The sequence below is a fragment of the Phoxinus phoxinus genome (assembly GCF_949152265.1).
Source record: "Phoxinus phoxinus genome assembly, chromosome: 11".
NCBI lineage: Eukaryota > Metazoa > Chordata > Actinopteri > Cypriniformes > Leuciscidae > Phoxinus > Phoxinus phoxinus.
In genome coordinates this window covers 32691938-32709877 of record NC_136886.1, presented here as the reverse complement: position 1 = coordinate 32709877, position 17940 = coordinate 32691938, and the positions used below count along the sequence as shown (strand labels likewise).

Genomic DNA, 17940 nt, shown 5'->3' with positions numbered 1-17940 from the left:
ATCAAAATTATAATTATGAAAATATCTATTTTTTTTAATACTTTGCATGTAATGAGTCTATATAATAGTTTTTACCTTTTAAGTTCAATTACTGAAATAAATTATCTTTTGCACGATATTCAAATTTATTCAAATGTTTCACCTATAGCCTACACCTGGATTGAGGGCGAGTAAATTCTGGGATAATTTAAATTTCTGGATTTCCCGCGTGACGTCACGCCATTTGGAGCAGCCATCTTGACGGAATTGAAAAAGCTAAACCGCCGGACGGTGATACCACAGCTCGTCGCGAAATATTCCTATCATGCTAGAGCAATGCTGTGCAGTTGGATGCGATCAGATAAAAGGAATATCTTTACCGTATCCCAAAAGAAACAAATCGGAGAAAGTGGTTGGCGGCAATAAACAGGCAAAGAGTTGCTGACCCACCCGGACTGATACCGATAACGTTAGCCTGCTAAGCTTTTGTATGCTGAAGCTCCGGTGTAACGTTAGCGTGATGGGAAGTGAATAAGGTAGCTGTATATGTCACCGAACTCAATGTCAGGAAGTTTTTCTACACATTTAATGCCTGTAAAAAGAACTTGTGGTGCTTCATATGGATGATTCCTAATTCCATTATCTTCCTCTTGTATCTTCTGTGATGCTAATAAGTGCGATGACATGACGTGAAGAGTTAGCTGCGCTAATAATCGATAGTTTTTTTGGGGGGGGGGGATCGATTCTGTTCAATATCGAGATATTTTGGGCACGCAATTATATCAATACTGCAGCGCAAAGTATTGCAATATTTAGGCTAATTATAAATATAAATATACTAATATTATATTACTCACCCCTAATAATAGATCCATGCCACTGAGTAGCTGACGGATGTATTCCGTCAAAATGGCTGACACGCGGCTAGGGGTCACGTGACCGGGAGATCCCTACCTTTAAATTGTGGTTCAAAATGAAGAATATTGCTATGGAATGAATAATAATTGTAGTAATAGAAACTGATCAGTATAATTTCTCCATTCTCAATATTTGTGTTCAATTTCAATCAAAATATCCAAGTAGGCCCATGTCCTAGCCTATACTAATTTCTTTTCATGAAAAATACTTGATGTCATTTAATTGTTGGATATTTGAGCGTTTATTTTGGTAGGTTATATCAAACTAAAACAATTACAAGTGACATTCAGAGATTGTATCAGTTATTTATCATTGTGATATTCACAAATCCACTGCTTTTTTTTTTAAGAGTGAAGGTTACTAGAAAGTTTACTTGATGTCGAGGGCATCATGGATGGTGGCAAGGGTTTCTGAAGAGAAAATGTTGGCTAGTTTTTAGATTAAAAGCAGTGGAGAAAACATATGTTTCAGACATGTACAGTACAGACACCTCACTGAAACTTGAAAAGTATGTCTGGCCAGGGACGTAGCGCTGGATTAGTGGATAACGATAACGATGACTGTGAAGATTTCAGCGATTCAACAGTTCAGTGATTCAGGTTTTGGCGGCTTTGTGGATCTTATTGCACAAATGGGAAGCATCGCCTCTGGACAAGATTCTCTTTTCTCCTTCGCCGTTCTGCTTCTTTTCTTCTTTTCTTTCGCCATGTCTTTTTTTCTCTCTCTCTCTCTCTCTACGTCACACCCCCACCCCCCCCCCCCCACCCACAGCGCTTCTGCTACGTTTGAGTTTTCCTTTCTTTCCTTCAGCGGTGAGCTCGCCCCGAAGCCCTTATAGCCAAATTGGTTTACATTGGGGAGATAAATGCTCTGCAAATGCGCTTAAACACATACAGTAAAAATGCAGACAGTGCGTATCGGGATTACCGACCAAGTCATGAGGCGGAAAAGAGAGCCGCTGCTCGCAGAGTCTGTCTCATCCACTTTCAGGAAGAGGATTTAGCATATCCTTGCCTGTCAGTAATTCCTGGAATTATATAACGCCATGGCAAGAATAAAAGTCCGGCGGTATTGTGAAAGTATTGTTTTGCAGGGCTGGCAGAGTGAGTCGTCGGGCGGGTCAGATGGAAAGGGGGGAAAGACTGCCGAGTTTTCAAGTGAGGATCCTGTCGAGTGGAATTATGGGAAATCTGAGTTAAACCTTCTGGATTTCTGCTGAGCGGCTTCTTCTGTTGTCTTAACTCTGACAGCGTGGAGGAGTTTGATGCTTCACGTCACTCCTGTATGGAGAATGCTTTGCTAAAGTGGTCGAGTTCAGTTTTCTGCAGGTCGAGTCACTGAATTCAGTTCAGCCATTTTCTCTCTTTCGTCTGAGTTTAAAGTTGCACTCGGTCATATCAGGAGTCTAATAACGTTACATGGTTTATTTACATGGAACGGGTCTCCTCAAAACATATAGGGGCATATTGCAAAACAATACATTAATGATTGAGAGACGAACAAATAAAAGTTCCTCAAAAGGCTGTTGAATATTATATGATTCAAACATTTGATCGTGTTTAAAAAAATAAAATAAAAAATTATAGATAACCAAGAAAAACTGCTTCAGTCCAGTGAGTGTTCATCTTGAAGTACTAACAATCTATAAAAAAATTGTTTACTTAAAAATAAGTTTAATCTGTAAAGATTTCACAGCAAATAAAAAAAAGATAGTCTCAGCCCACGGAACGTTGGCTAATCGTCTGATGCATATGGTACACTTAACTGGAAACACTTCAGGAATGTCGAAGTCGTCATCTGATTGGTTGAATTTTATCGGATTTCCGGAATTTGTCTAGCGGAAGATTGATTGCGGAAGAAAAACTGTTGTGTTTACATGAGTGACAATGAGCATTTATCAAGATCAGCTAAACGTAGGATTCTCAAAAGTATGCGAGGTTCACGGCATAGACTCTTCAAGAGATGTCCAGGAGTTTTGTTTGAGGCACTTAGTGGAGACTTGTTGCACGCCGGTCTGTTGTTGTGGGGACATTTCCACACCCCGAAACGTGACGCTGAACGAAACGAACTGTAATTGGTTGTTTGACATGTCGGTCAAACTGCCTTATGGGCGGGCCTTGGCCAAAGAAAGCCAGACCAGAGAATGTCTAATAAGGGGAGAAGGTTCACTCTCGCTACACTTCCGGCTTCTGACTGGTTGCAGTTCCACTCTGATTCCACATGAGGGCGCTCACAGGACGAGTGCAGAATGAATGGAGGTCTATGGAGCTATACCCCTCAAAATCCACTTTTCTCAAGATATAATTTTTTGTCTAGTAATTTGAATGTTGTATTCGAAAGGAGATGCAAAGAAATTGCACATTGCTGGGTGTTAGATTTTTTAGAGTCACTTATTTGCTTTAAAAAGTCTTTCAAAATGTCAATGACGTCATACACATCATACGACCAGAGATACTGCTTTACGGCAATCCTGCAGTCACTGTGGTGCTTTCGCGCTCTGCACTTTATTTTCTCTCGAGGCATCGCCAGCACAGCTGACACAGGTAAACACACAACACAGCGGACACAGGTAAACACACAACACAGCGGACACAGGTAAACACACAACACAGCTGACACAGGTAAACACACGGGCTAGAAGAGTTTCTGCTAGAATACATTCTGTTCCCGCTTCGGATGCCATGATGCCATCAAGCAGTATCTCTGGTCGTAACCAGTCCTTCACTGACCAATCAGCGTTCATTAGCAGAATGCTAGCGTGTTATGGGCAACAACAACTCAACCTATAAGAAATCGAAAGGACATAAGTACTCGTTCATTCAATTTTCGACCTATAACCCATGTTGAACTTGCCAAAAATCTGAGATTTCTCAACGGCAATCGGCTGAAAGGGACAAATTTAGCCGTCTAGCCCCATAGACTCCCATTCATTTTGCACTCGGGCGATCGCCCCAGTGGAACTCTGGTGGAACTACAACCAAAATTCGGTACAATAGGACTTAATAGGGAGTGGCCAGGCTCTCCGTATACGGGCTCTGGCCAGACCTTCAGCCGTCAGTCTGAAGGTCTGGCTACGCGAGCCTACCTGAGGTGCAGATTGCAGGTATTATTCCTAAACAACAGAAGAACCAATTATACAAGTAAAATACCGGAAAGACCATGTGCAATTCTTGGGTGAGTGCACAGAAAAGGTTCTGTTAGGAGTTTGGTTTAATTTGGTCACAATATTGACAGTGTCTAAATAAATCATGTTAGAGTTCAGACTTACCTAAAATCCCATTTTCCGTCGATTAATTTGATTTATGGCGTAATGCACACCTCATGTAATAGACTAAAATAGGCTACTGGCTAGTGAAATGTAAGCACACTTCATTTCAGAGTAAAATTGGTCAAATAGCTGGAACATTAAGCACATAAATGATAAATAATTATTAATAATATTAATGTTATTATTATTACCAGTAATCTATTTAATTATTTTACCTTCATTTACAAGTAAAAACGTCACAATTACAGCCTTGCTGAGCAATGTTGCAAACCATCCTTTTGCGCCACCTGCTGGTGATTTTGCGAACAAGTGTTGCATGTGGCATTTTGCTTCATGGGATCTGGATTTAATTTTAATTATTATTTTTTTATTAAACAGCTCATAAACACCTTTTTACTTGGAAAAAATGTATATAACCCATTCAACATTAAATTATTATACAATTTCTCCGTATATAGAAACTTTTTGCCATAAAGTGTTCTTTAGAATTGAGTCAAGATCGCTAGAGTTCTAAATAGAACCCCACTGATCCCTTTTTCTAGGAGTGTAGCACCTACAGCTCTGCAGATCATTCTTTTGTTTACATTTTGTGGCAGCAAAAAAAAAAAAAATAGCCCATTTAATTCTAAGAGTCAGAACGTGGAAGGATAATGATCATGTAAAAGGGGAAACAATTTGAAAAAAGCGTAGTTAAACTTTAAACTTACCCTTTAAAGCTCTACACCCACTGAGATGGAGAACATTTAAACTTAAAACTTTATGAATACTTCAAAATAAGTGCTTGTTCTTGCAAAGTCTCCAACCCTCCAGAGAGTGTTAAAATCAGACGCACCCCACTGATATTTCCTGACTCCTCTACTTTATGCACATCCAGCAAGGTTAGAACAAAACTCATACCATGCCATTGAAACAGCCCCTTTTCACACTCTTTTATGGTTCCTCTAAAGGTCTTAGCCGTGCAGCAAAGGAGAGCTGTCACTGGGGAACCTGAGCCCATTGATGAACTGACAGCCACTGCCAGAATATGATCCTAATCCTGTTCCCAGCATTCTTTAACCCACTGCCATCGCAGTACCGCCACATATTCAAGCAGCTGTCAACTCAGAAAATCCCTATAACAGAGCACAACCCTGATACACATCAAAGAGCTCGAGAGGACCTCAACAGCTTAACACACACACACACACACACACACAGGCGAAAAACACCCAACCCAAAAACTGCACATTTTTACACTTACCAGCACACATTAAATATTGGTTATAAAAGCGTCAAACAAGAGATTTAACATGTTGTATTACATTATTTACACTAATTACATTAATTACATACATTTCAACTGGTTTTGCTTCAGGACGCAGATTTTATCTCAGAGATTTAGTAATAAAATCTAATGTTGGCGTTTTTTAATCCTGACCTGCATAGAACCCAAAAATGTGACATTATTAACATGGCATAGACTGAATAAGAAAATTCACATTATAATTATGCACTTTTTTCAATGGTTTCAAGGCCAATAATTCAAACCTTTCTTTTTTGTTATGTGTTCATGGTTATTGTTGTCACACAACTTGTCTGGTAAGTCAAATTAGGGAGATGCAAACATGGATTTTTTTTTCTGAAGAGTTTGATTAGAGAGACAGCCTCAAACAACAAAAAGTTTAGGAAGTATTTTAGACCTCTAACAGTTAAAAAACAAAACTGCATGTACAGTAAGTCAACATTTGAAGTGGATCAAAACCTTTTCATCAAAGTTACACATGAATGAGTGCCATCGGCAAAGCATGCTGGGAAATAGACAATTCAGTTAAACTTAAGTTTTGTCTAAATTAAAAGAAATCATTTCATAAAACTCAAACAGTTCAGTTTACTTAAAATAAATCAGTTCTGTGAACTTGAAAGAAAAAGAAAGTGCGAAATACTCATTAAAGTTAATTTGACTGAACTAATTAGTTTAATTTAAGTTTGTTCTTTAATGGGGTTTACAGTGGGGAAAGACAAAAACACCCTTTGGAAGAAGGATTGATTATGTATTGACTCATTATTTAAATTTTGTTAATTGTGAACCAATATTTACATGGTGTGTACGTTTAAGCTTTTGTATATTTTATTATTGTTTATTTTATTTCAAGTAACAATATTTTTAAATGGTTTACATTTTAGTTAACTATAATAACCCGCTCCCTTTTAAAAGTTAATAAGCATACTTATTTTGTCCTATTTATCATTACATTTTATTGTTTGTGTTTATAATTTTTTCAATGCTGTCTGTGACACTCCTCTTCAGAACCAATGCATTAAGAGATGTTAACCATTCTTATGCTTTTGTCAAAGATCTTGTCTTCTCTCCTCCCCTTTTTGCCTGGAGTGAGAATGAAATCCATCTTTTTAAAATTCACTGGAGTGCCAGCATATAAAGTATGGGCTGTTAACAGGTGTCTGAACACGACATGTCTTCTCACTCCATTCCTCTGTTCTTCCTCAACTTAATCCACTGGTATCCTGACCCGTGTTAATCTCCTTACTGCAGAGAGTTGTGCTTCAGAGCTGCCAAACCTCTGACAGGAGGGTGGCGACGGCCTCGCCGGGGTGATGTGGGGTGATCACTCGCTTTCTGCCTCTGTGTGTTAAGCTTTTCACTGGATCTGTTATCAAGATGAGCATGCATGCAAAAGAGGGGGGAAACAGAAAGAGAAAGGGCATGCATGTAGAAAACATTACATTCCATCCATTTATTTAGTTATGGTGTGCAAGTAATGCAATGCATATGGATTTAAAAAAAAAAATAGAGACATAACATGAGAAAGGAGCATGCTTAAAAATATAATCAATGTGTCTTTGTAAATTTATTCAGAAATATTGCCAAACCTCAAATTAATTTTAGCTCAGTGCATGCTCGGATGTAACTTTTCCCTTATTTTTTATATAAATCTCTAATTATGATTTTTGCCGTTGTAGAGCTAATGTTAGTTACATTTTTTAACGAATTCATGATCAATTTAGCTTCTGTTGTAATTACTCGTAAAATTACAGAATTTAAAATGACCATTTTTACATTGTGGAACTGTAAGAAATGCATGATTATTCTTATAACTTTTAAAATAGCAGGATGAAATGAATGTGTCTCAGTGCAGAAAAAGTGTGCATTAAATATCGTCAAATACAGGTGTAATGCAAAAGAAAAAACGTAAAAATCTGAAATATAGACTCAACAAACAATAAAACTACAGTTAGATTCAGTTCATATATGTGGTTTATTCCCTTTCATTTCACTGATAAATTATTCACATTTATTTAAACAACTCCATTAGACTCTAAGACGACAAATCACATGGCATGACATCAGGAACATCAGTCCAGGTGATGCTGAAGTCTTTCTGGTGTTTGCAGAAGCTTCATCCATACGTTTACGTCCCTTTATAAGATCCACAGACAGTTAAACATTTCTTCAAATATACAAACGGGAGGCTTCACTATACCTTCTACTAAGGCTGTGGACCCGAATAAGCTTATTTACAGAGACAAATGAAGTTAATAAAAAAAAAATTGCATTTCAAAGTGCAAAGCAAGGGGTGTTTTGGAAAAGTTTAAAACCTCTGCCATGCAGCCAGACCTTAACATTTCAAAGTCGTCGAAACTTCACTCCGCCATGCTAAATGATAATGAAACAGCTCCAGCTCAGCCAGCTGTCACGTGGTTCTGCACACTAATGTTATGTAGGCCCTGTTTACGCCTGGTATTTAGTTGCGCTTTGGTCAATCGGATCACAAGTGGACGACACTAAATACAGGTGTAAACGTTTTGAGCTTGTCCACTTTAAGCCACTTCCAGAGGGAGTCGAAAACACATTCGACTGGATTGCTTTCGTAGTGTAAACGCTCATGTGATCGAATGTGTTCAAACAGCCACAAAAGACCGTCTACTCTCCGTCTACTGACCTAATGAGTAAACATTATAGGAAGAGCGCTAGCCAGACGGGATTTAAACTTTGTCGGCTGAAGACCCAAGTTTGATTTGAAGATGAAAGCGTAACGAGCACAATGTTCTCTCTCCATTCCTGATTTCTAACACTCACTGACAGCGTTCGGCTGATCTTGTAACTGTCAGAGCAGAAACTAAAGCTGATGCTCTCTGTGACGATTTTCCATCGTCTCCGGGCGTTCATATGTAAATTGCATGAGCTTATTTTGTCCATTAGATCGAAAGATCTGAAAAAACCCAAAAACCGTAAACCCTTGCCTCGAAGAAATCAGGACAGAAGTTGTCAAAAGTGGACAAAAGAGACGGATTAAAACGCCAGGTGTAAACGGGAATGTGTCTCCCTCGTCTACTTGTGATCCGATCGACCCAAACACATCATAACACCACATGCAAACCGGGCTTTAGATCGTGGACACAAGACATTGAGAGGTTAGTTTGGAAGCGTGTCCAAGCCAAGTGATGCCGCGTGTTGCTTCGCCCTCAGACGCAGGTTTTCGATGCTTGTGGTTTTGCTGTTGAGGGCCGGCAGAGCACCAGAGCCCTGCATCAGAGGGCCGCTCCACATCTGCTGGGCCTGGGACAGGGACTGGTAGTAGGGCTGACACGGCAGCGATCCCAGCGGAGACGCCATGTTCATGTTTACGCCCAGGTAGGGTAAGGAGGAGGGCGTGGACACGTCGAAGGCGGGGTAGTGCATGATGTTGTTGGTGGCGGCCATGTGCTGGCGAAACTGCTCCTGCAGACGGAAGAGACTGAGAGGAGACGAGGCGTAGGAATTAGTCTGAGTCACTCCACCACTGGAGGAGGGAAGAGCCGGAGAACCAAGCGGATCATCTGCGGAGAGGGATGGGTGACAATGTAAAACTGTTTCAATTTGCATTCAGCATTCTTAAAGGGGTCATGAACTGGCTTTTAAAAAAAATTTATATTGTTGTCTGAGGTCAACTTATGATGACGTTCGCTTGGTTTTTACATTCAAAAACATCAAAATTAATAAGTAATAGGCTACTTTCTCCCCTGGTTTTGAGCCTAGCTCCTGAAACGCTCGTTTTTTATGGGCGTGCCGCATTGCAGACTTGGAAGTAAACGCCCACTGCTTTGATTGGATAACAGTTTTGCATATTATAATGAGTTTCATGTAATGCGCGAATCAGTGGGCGGGACTAAACAGGCAGTGTTGATCTTCTTCTGCGGAGGCGGGGTTTGATACCCTTCAGAGATCCCCACTTTAAAAAACCTGTCGTTCGCTGGGCCTGGTGTCAATAAAAGCTTTTATTGGACTAACAAGGAAGTTTTCAGCTCTGAAAATTACAGGATATTCTTATAGTGTGATGACCTCTTATATGTCAAAAGCTCAAGGAAAATTTTATTTCTCAGTTCATCACCGCTTTAAAGATACTGTTCACCCAAAAATGTATATTCTGTCATTTACTCAACATCATTAATGTTCCAAACTAATAAGACTTTGATTGAATTTACCAACGGCACATAGGCTTCCTATATAAAGGAATATTCACCCAACAATGAATATTCTGTCATCAAATACTCAATCTCATGTTGTTCCAAACCCATAAGACTTCCAGGTTCATCTTCGAAAGACAAATTAAAATATATTGTATGAAACCTGAGAGGTTTCTGTCCCTCCATTGAAAGTCCAGGTAACGAAAACTTAAAAGATCTAAAAATCTTATAAAGGCTTTGTAAAATGAATCTAGCCGTTTAATCCAAGTTTTGTGAAGAGATACGATTGCTTTAAATAATGAACAGATGAACAGAAATAAGACAACGTTGTCAAAACGATCCCCGAAAATGATTAAAAACACTGTATTATGCTGCCAGGCCAGTAGTTGGCGATGTAACTTTGTAAAAAACAACAACAATAGACTGAACACGTAATACGCATGTGCATGACGTCACTGTTTTCACAAATTCACCTGTGTTTTTTTAATTTACATGGAGACAATAATGGTATCGTATTCAAAAACTTGCGTTTTCAGGCCATTGTCGTGCAAATGAACGGCCAAACCGCATTAAAAAAAGTGTAGTGTAAACGGCCCCTTGATTTAGGCTTTTATTTACATCTAAATAATGATCCACATGCCCAGATTTTTAACCTATAGTGTAAATGCTGTCATCATTTACTGTTGAGGTGCTTTTTTTGTCATTTCTTCAGTGTTTCGTTTCCGCGGAGGAGTTTGGAATGATGGGTTTGAGTAAATTATGACAGCAATTTCATTTTTTATTCTGGATACCACTTCTTTAATCTATTTGAAAGCGTTTCCTTTTGAGCATTGTGAAAGAAATATCATACATCAATAGTTATTCATACCTAATTTCGGGCTGATTGGTTTGCAAGAAGGTGAAGTGTCGTCTGTCGTCAGGGGAGGCACCGCCTCTTTTGTTTCATCTTTGATTGACAGCGATTCGTCCTCTCGGTCAGTCATGTCCTCCGCCCCTGACTCCGCCCCTGACTGTTCCGGTGAGGTGACATTGACCTCCTCACTCGTCTCACAGGGAGGGGCACACATGGGGCCACGCCCATCTGAAGGAGAGGGCGGGGCTTGAGCCTCAATGGGCGGAGCTTCTTCTTTTCCTTCTTCCTGCGCGCTCTCCATCCCAGCATCCTTCATCCGCTGAAGCTGCTCTTTCTGCAAGCTGCGCTGCTTCTTGCGAAACTTCGCACGGCGGTTTTTAAACCACACCTGTTAGTGTGAAGAAAGTGGCGTTTGTGAATCGTTGAATTAAGGCTGGTGATTTAGGGTAAAAACTTTAACTGATAGGTATGACCATACATCCACAAATGAGTAATCACAGTACATCAAGAAAATTGTTTTGTATTTCAAAATTTCTGAAATGTTAAAGGGCACCTATTATGGAATTTTGAAATTTACCTTTCATGTAGTGTGTAACATAGATCTAAGTGAACAAAAACATCCTGCAAAGTTTGAAATATGAAAGTGCACCGTATATAAAGTTATTGTCTTTCAAAAGTAAGAGTCGACTCGGAGTCATTTTTATGAATCGTTAGAAGACCGAAGCTTTTTCTCTGACTAGATGACGTCAACTTGTCAAGTTATTTGAATACGATACGCCCACTTATTGCGCTCCAAGGCCAGGGAAAACTTGAAAACATCACGGCGACGAGACGCTGTGTTCTGAAGTGCGACACAAAAGACAACTTTTTTAATCTGCCCAAGGAGGAGCATTTGAAGACTAAGTGGCTACAATTCACTATACCACAGAAGTATAGTCCGAGCCTTGTGCTTTGTTCGCACCATTTTGAAGACGATTGCTTTTTAAATGCAATCAAACTTGGATTCTAAGGAAGGAATATTGAAGGAAGGTTCAGTTCCAAGTGTATTTGCATCAGCTTCCTCCTCCGTATCACAACCTGTAAGTGTTATTAATAATTTTTGCTTTTATATTTTATGTAGCATGCTTAATAATTATTTTGTTTGTTGTGTAGGCTAAGCACCGTTTAGCTTCTAGGTCTTCAATGGCAATTGTATTGAGATATGTGAAGTGTTTGTCGTTGTTTTCGGAGTTGTCTAAAGAATAGAGTAATACCTCGTAGTAACGTAAATCTGCATTTTTTGTGTGTAAAAACGTTATGTTTATGCATCGGGCTAACGCAAACAAAGACTGATTGTGCTTTTACAATATGAACTCTGGGCTATCGCTAATAACATTAAATTATTTATCTTATTTTTCGTTTTTTACTACAAACTATAAAGCAGTGGACTATAATCATTATTATAACACAATTTAATTGATAAAAGCATCATTGTACTCCGTGTTAAAAATAAGTATTATCTCTGTAAACACTGCTGGGTCATCTGACCAATCAACGCAGATTAGCGTCGCGCAGAGGAGGGGTTTGAAAAATGAGTCGTTGAACGATTCATTTGGGAGTCGGTGAGCAAATCAGGTAAAAATAAATGCATATTATACGAAAACAAAAGTGTTTTTTGTCATTGCATGCATGTAAAACTGTTGTTGGGGACTCCCACAACAATATTAGGAACATTTTAAATGTCATAATAGGTGCCCTTTAAGTTCAAATATGCAAATTAGACAATATCTAAAGTATGCACAAATGTAGAAAAATGCAGAAAACGCTTGCTTAATTTTTGTAGTGTTCATGATTTTTTTAAAGAGGGGATTTGGGATATTTCTTTAGCTCCATCAAAAAAATTATTTTTAGGGAAAAAATATAAAAAAGGTGAAATATACATGAACAAACCCCTTTGTAAAAACCTTCAGAGTATAGATAGGAGTAAAGCAGGAACGTTTAGTGTATAGCAAGTGCTAATATGTATTTGTAACTAAAATCTACATATGCAAATATATACAATTCAGTAAAAAAAAAAAAAAAAAAAAAAACTCCTAATTGTGCATTTTGAATGTTTTCTTTGCATTTAGTCTAAAGTAAGCTAAATTAAATCTCCAATATAATGATGATTTCTGCCTGTATTTAATTAAGGTGCACAACATGTAACAATGTATAATTCTGCCTATACTACAAACTCTAGTGTTGTGTCCTGGCGTCTTTTATGTGCTTTTTGATCTTGAAATTGTTTCCCATTGGCTGTGAACTGACCTGCACTCGAGCTTCGGGGAGGTTGGTGCACATGGCCAGACGTTCACGCATGACCACATCAGGGTAGTGAGTTTTCTGGAAGGTTTTCTCCAGCGCCTCGAGCTGCTGCGCGGTGAAGGCTGTTCGGCTGCGGCGCTGCTTACGGTGCTGAGAGCCGTACCGAGCCTCTAAGATGATGTCTACACACACACACACACACACACACATTGAAGATGAAGAGTTATGGTGAGTTTCATAACAAACATGTAATCTATCCATCCATTCATCCATCCATCCATTCATTTATCAATGATAGAATTTATAAAAGAATTTGACATATATTATCTATCTATCTATCTATCTATCTATCTATCTATCTATCTATCTATCTATCTATCTATCTATCTATCTATCTATCTATCGATGAGTTTGACATTTCAGGTGAGTGGTTTTACCTGCCAGTCTCTCCGCCAGGGTGAGCGCGTGCACGGAGGGCCGGTAGTCGGGCGCGTGCTGCGCGTGCTGCGCGGCCTGTTGATGCAGGTTGTACATGGCGCTCAGCGAGTTCATGGCGTGCAGAGAGTAGCCGTTCACCCCGTAGTGCTGCATCTGATAAACGACAGAACATGCAGAAGATTACTTGCATGATTACAATAATCATTTAACGTCTCCGTTTACGAGTTCATGGTGCTTTGAGGTTGCAATGATGCATGGTCATAACGCATAATTAAGCCTAGGCCTATAGCCTATCCATAACGAGACCTAAATAATGGAAATAATTTCACCACCTGAAAAATAAATAACTGACAGAATTTGAACACAGCCACACTCCTAAAAATAAAAGTTAGCATATTTATTGGCATTCACGGTTCCACGAAAAATCTTGGAATCTTCCATTGAATCTTGTCGCACAAAATATTCTTTAAAGAGGAAAATGGTTCTTTAGATTTTTTTTTTATGTTCTTCACACTAAGAAAAAATGGTTCTTTTTAGAAATTATCACCGAAAGGGGGTTCAAAAAATGGTTCTTCTATGGTATCACTGCAAACATTTTAAGAGTGCGTTGCATAAGAGTGCAGGCAACTTTAATTAATTTAAAACATTTTATAGCCGTCACTATAAAGAATAATTTATTTCTCGCATACCGTAGGCTATCATTTAATTGTAGCTAAATAAAATGATTTAGTTCCCTCATAATTCTTTCCTATAATAGGCCAATGTCTTTCACAGAACATGTGTATTGCAGTCTTACAACAAAAGTTGTAAACAAACACCATCTGTGTTCATAAACTTTCTCTTCATATTTTTCTTGTAAAACGCTCGCGACATTTTTAACACAGGCCTACGTCTTTTTTCGCTATTTTATTTCATTTGTATCGAATAATTTTTTGTGCTAAAAGTGCTTGGTACTTCTTTGTTTTTCTTCTATAATTTTAAGCAAATACTAACTTTTTGACCAATTAATATTAGCTCATAACTTTTGTGTGCATTCATTCAATTTAATTAAATTGGAAAACGCGTGTAAAAATAGAATATGGAAAAGATGTTTGTTTACTTTTTTTATTCAATCTGACTGAGCAAAAACATTTTATTCATCATGATGGCGTATATAATCGATGATGAATGTTTTCGTTCAGTTTGCAAGCAGCCGTGACAGATGGACTTTTGATAGGTCGTCTATCAAATTAAATATAGATATGAATAATTCGTTTTGGGTATATTGAAGACATTTCAAAAAGTGTATAGATTTTTGCTGCAAGAACTGCTCGAGGCTATATTTGACAATATCTGTCAAAAAAATGAAAAATCGCTTTAACTGCATTAATAAATAGGCTAACAATTAGGCCTAATAATAGTAGATAATAGCAGATGATTGAATTAGAATTTATTCAGTATAGGATTTCCCATCATTAAGCTGCAGTTTGATCGCCCTTTAATCGGTGATAATTGGCTACAGTGTAATAATCTCTTTATTAGTCATAATTATTTTTTGAAGCAAGAATAAGTATAAGCAGCCTGAGGGTTTAGGATTTAGTCCTGACTAAAGAGCCCGTGGCATTTGTGTCACTGACACTAAATTCCCCAGTGTAATCATATTCCAGCCACATGGGAATACTTTAATTCGGCTGAACAAAAAGTGCTTTGCTAAACATTTACTGTCTGTGTGTCCCTCCCGGTGTTGCGCTCGGTCGGTGCTCTTTCTGTCGCCTCTGGTTCTGTTGGACATGTGTGTGTGCATTTATAAATGCGCCTAATGTTGCTGCAAATATAGCTTTCATTCAACCAGTCTGAGTCTGACCTGATGTACGCGAGGTTTGTGTTTGACGACACTTGGTGCTCTTTTTTTTATTTTGAGAACCCGACACAATATTTCCCAGACATTTTAATTAAAATTATTTTGTGTTTGCAGCATATTTTTGTGTCCTCAAATTTTTTTTCTTCCAAATTATCTCTAAAAAATAACTTTAAAATGCTGGGTTGTTTCAACCCACGTTTGGGTAAAATATAACCGTTCGTTTCAAAATGTAGCCTAATTTTAAATTGTTGGGTTTTAAATGTAATTTATTAATTACATTAAGTTTATCCATATATGACCCAACCATGGGTTGAAACAACCCAGCATTTGAGTAAATCAGGGCTCAATGTAGGCCTATATTTAGTTTAAATGTGAATATTTTTAATATTTACAAAATATACTCCATTATAAATCAAAGTTTAGTAATTTCTAACTAATCTGAATGTACATTAATGGTCTGTCAAGCATTAAACTACTGTATTTTTTTTGTTAGGTTTAAAATCCCAAATAAATTTTACATTTAAAATATTATTTAATATGAATGAATTATCTGCACCAGACAAACTCATTTGTAAGGGTCCGAGCATAAATATATCCTCAACCACCTACAGTTTGTAACTCAATGTTTGTTAAAGTTATTAACAAATTATTGTAGCCTATTATAGACTTTAAAACGGGCAGTTTCAAGTCTTTAGGACCTGAAAGAAGGTAAATAATAACTAAAATAATATTTTAAATCTCATTATAAAGCCATTTAGGTTAGCCTATATGCATGTTAAAACACATAAACTCATGAAAGCAGTTTTTAAAACTGATTTTCACGGGCTCATATGAATTTTTAAAGTGTTTACTCACCTCTCTGAGAAGTTTTCCCCCCTCCGAACTGTAACAACAATTAAGCAACTGAACAGAAGTGATTTTTCCCAGTCTGTCTGTAGTTGAATATCCTGTTGGAAGTCAAACGTATCCGAGGCTGTTTACAACTGCTCTGTTCTGAAGAATGTTTGATGTTTAGTCCTCAAAAAATATCACAGCCTCCGCGGGTCAGAGCGCTAGAAGCTCCCGCCCATCGGCCAATGAGGAGCGCCATCACATCACAGCGGAACCTGATTGGCCAATTTCGCTGTCAGTCAGAGGTTCTCCGTCACCTACAGTTCCTCCAGTTTTCACGGGCTCATGCTGACCTGTGCAACGGTATGCTTTTTATGCTCTTTTTATAAATATATGACGAGTGACCGAATCAGTTAATAATTATAAATAGGCTAAATTATTATTAAATTATAAATAATACATGTTTAAAATAGCTAAAATGATTTAAACGTCAAAAAGATACACTCTAAAAAAAGGCTGGGTTGCTGCATGTTTGGGTCAAATTAAATAAATTAAAATTAAACCAACGGTTGGATTTGTTCATATTTGACCCAAAACATGGGTTGAAACAACCCAGCATTTTTTTTAGAGTGAGTGTATATTTCTATTAGGTAGAATTTTGAATTAATGAATTTGATTTAGCCTTTGTTACACCATTAAGAAAGTGCAAAAACAAATTTACAGTATCCTAAACTATAAAGAACAACTTTGACACATTTCCAAGCTGGAATCTTAAAATGTGGAGGGGGAAAGAATTGTAAACTATTGTTTGCGTTACACCTCCTGAGTCTGACAAGCTGATTTTAAGAGGGACCGAAGCAAAGAAGGAGGAGAGAGAATGAGATCTCTAATAGATGGCAGAATCTCTCCCGGCCCGGAGGATTTAGAGACAAGACGCCATCTCAGCCTTTAAAACACTCTTAAAATGACGGATGGTAAGAGGATTAAAACAATAATGCCCTTCTCTTCTTCAGTTTTTTTTAAAGGTTTTTTTTCTTCCAGAGGGGGGAAACATTTAGGCTGGAATTAAGAAGAGGCCCTTCAATGTAAAGCCTAATATTTTGTTGAAATGCTGGGGAAAATTGGATGAGATATTTTCAGTCTTGGCTAAATTATTAAAGCCTTTATAGATGGAATATATATTTTTTTAAAAATAAAAGCACAGAAAAAAAATGTATTTGCCTATTTTTTTATTTTTTTATGGTCATTTAAAAAAAAATCAGGGTTTTTTATTTTTTTTATTTTTTAGGCTAATCTACTATTTTCACATGAATTAGTGCGTTCCTCTGTACAGCATAATCTAAAATTATAATAAAATTTTTTTTTTTAAAGGTACCTGCAGAAATCCCCCCTGTTAGTAGCCTAGGCCTAGCGCCTGTTTAGTCCACATTAGGTGTAGAGGGGAAAAATCCGATTAACTTTTGAACCAGTGGAAATAATAAGTTAAATAGGAGGTAAAGCTGGGTAGCGTTCTGTGTAAAGACCGCTTTTAAAGCAATTAAAGCGAGAAGGAATTCCTCCGTTTCCCAACAGACTCTAATGCGCATGCGTCCGGCGCGTCTGAAGGGTTTGTCGGACGATAAACAAAAATAACATTCCCGCCAATTATTATTTTTTTTCTCGGCAGATCTTGTTCGTTTTTAATAACAACTCTCAGTGCTACCCAACCAATAAGAATTATGCGTTTATGAAATTTACCCGAAATTAGGCCTGAACCTCCCAGCTAACAATTTTAAGCTTTACTAAAGTGCCATTAAGTTAGGAACGTTTTTTCAGTTGTCCAGATTTCAGCTATTGACCAATCAGAATCAAGGATCTACCTTTTTATAAGAAAGTCTTGCTAACTTTCCATTAAGTTAGGCTACTAACATTAGGCTATATTTCAGTTTTTTTCTTGGTTGTGAATGTCAGTCCCAAACAGTTGATGGGACCTTGAGGTCTATTAGGGCTCTTCCATATATGTTTGGTTACCCATATTCTTCAAAATATCTTCTTTTGTGTTCAGCAGAAGAATTGAATTAATTCAGGTTTGGATCCATGAGGGTGAGT

At 37.8% G+C, this 17940-nt stretch overlaps 1 protein-coding gene across 1 annotated transcript; it reads right to left on the bottom strand.

Moving 5' to 3' along the window:
* Positions 1–8576: 8576 nt before the first annotated feature.
* On the bottom strand, positions 8577–15990 carry dmbx1b (diencephalon/mesencephalon homeobox 1b; the record flags this gene model as incomplete). The annotated part of the gene is made up of 5 exons (XM_079628512.1): positions 15877–15990; positions 13181–13334; positions 12747–12925; positions 10476–10848; positions 8577–8980 (listed from the first exon to the last, which is right to left on the bottom strand). The coding sequence occupies exons 2-5, from the start codon at positions 13332–13334 to the stop codon at positions 8577–8579; spliced, it is 1110 nt and encodes a 369-aa protein (XP_079484638.1). The 5' UTR covers positions 15877–15990.
* Positions 15991–17940: the final 1950 nt, after the last annotated feature.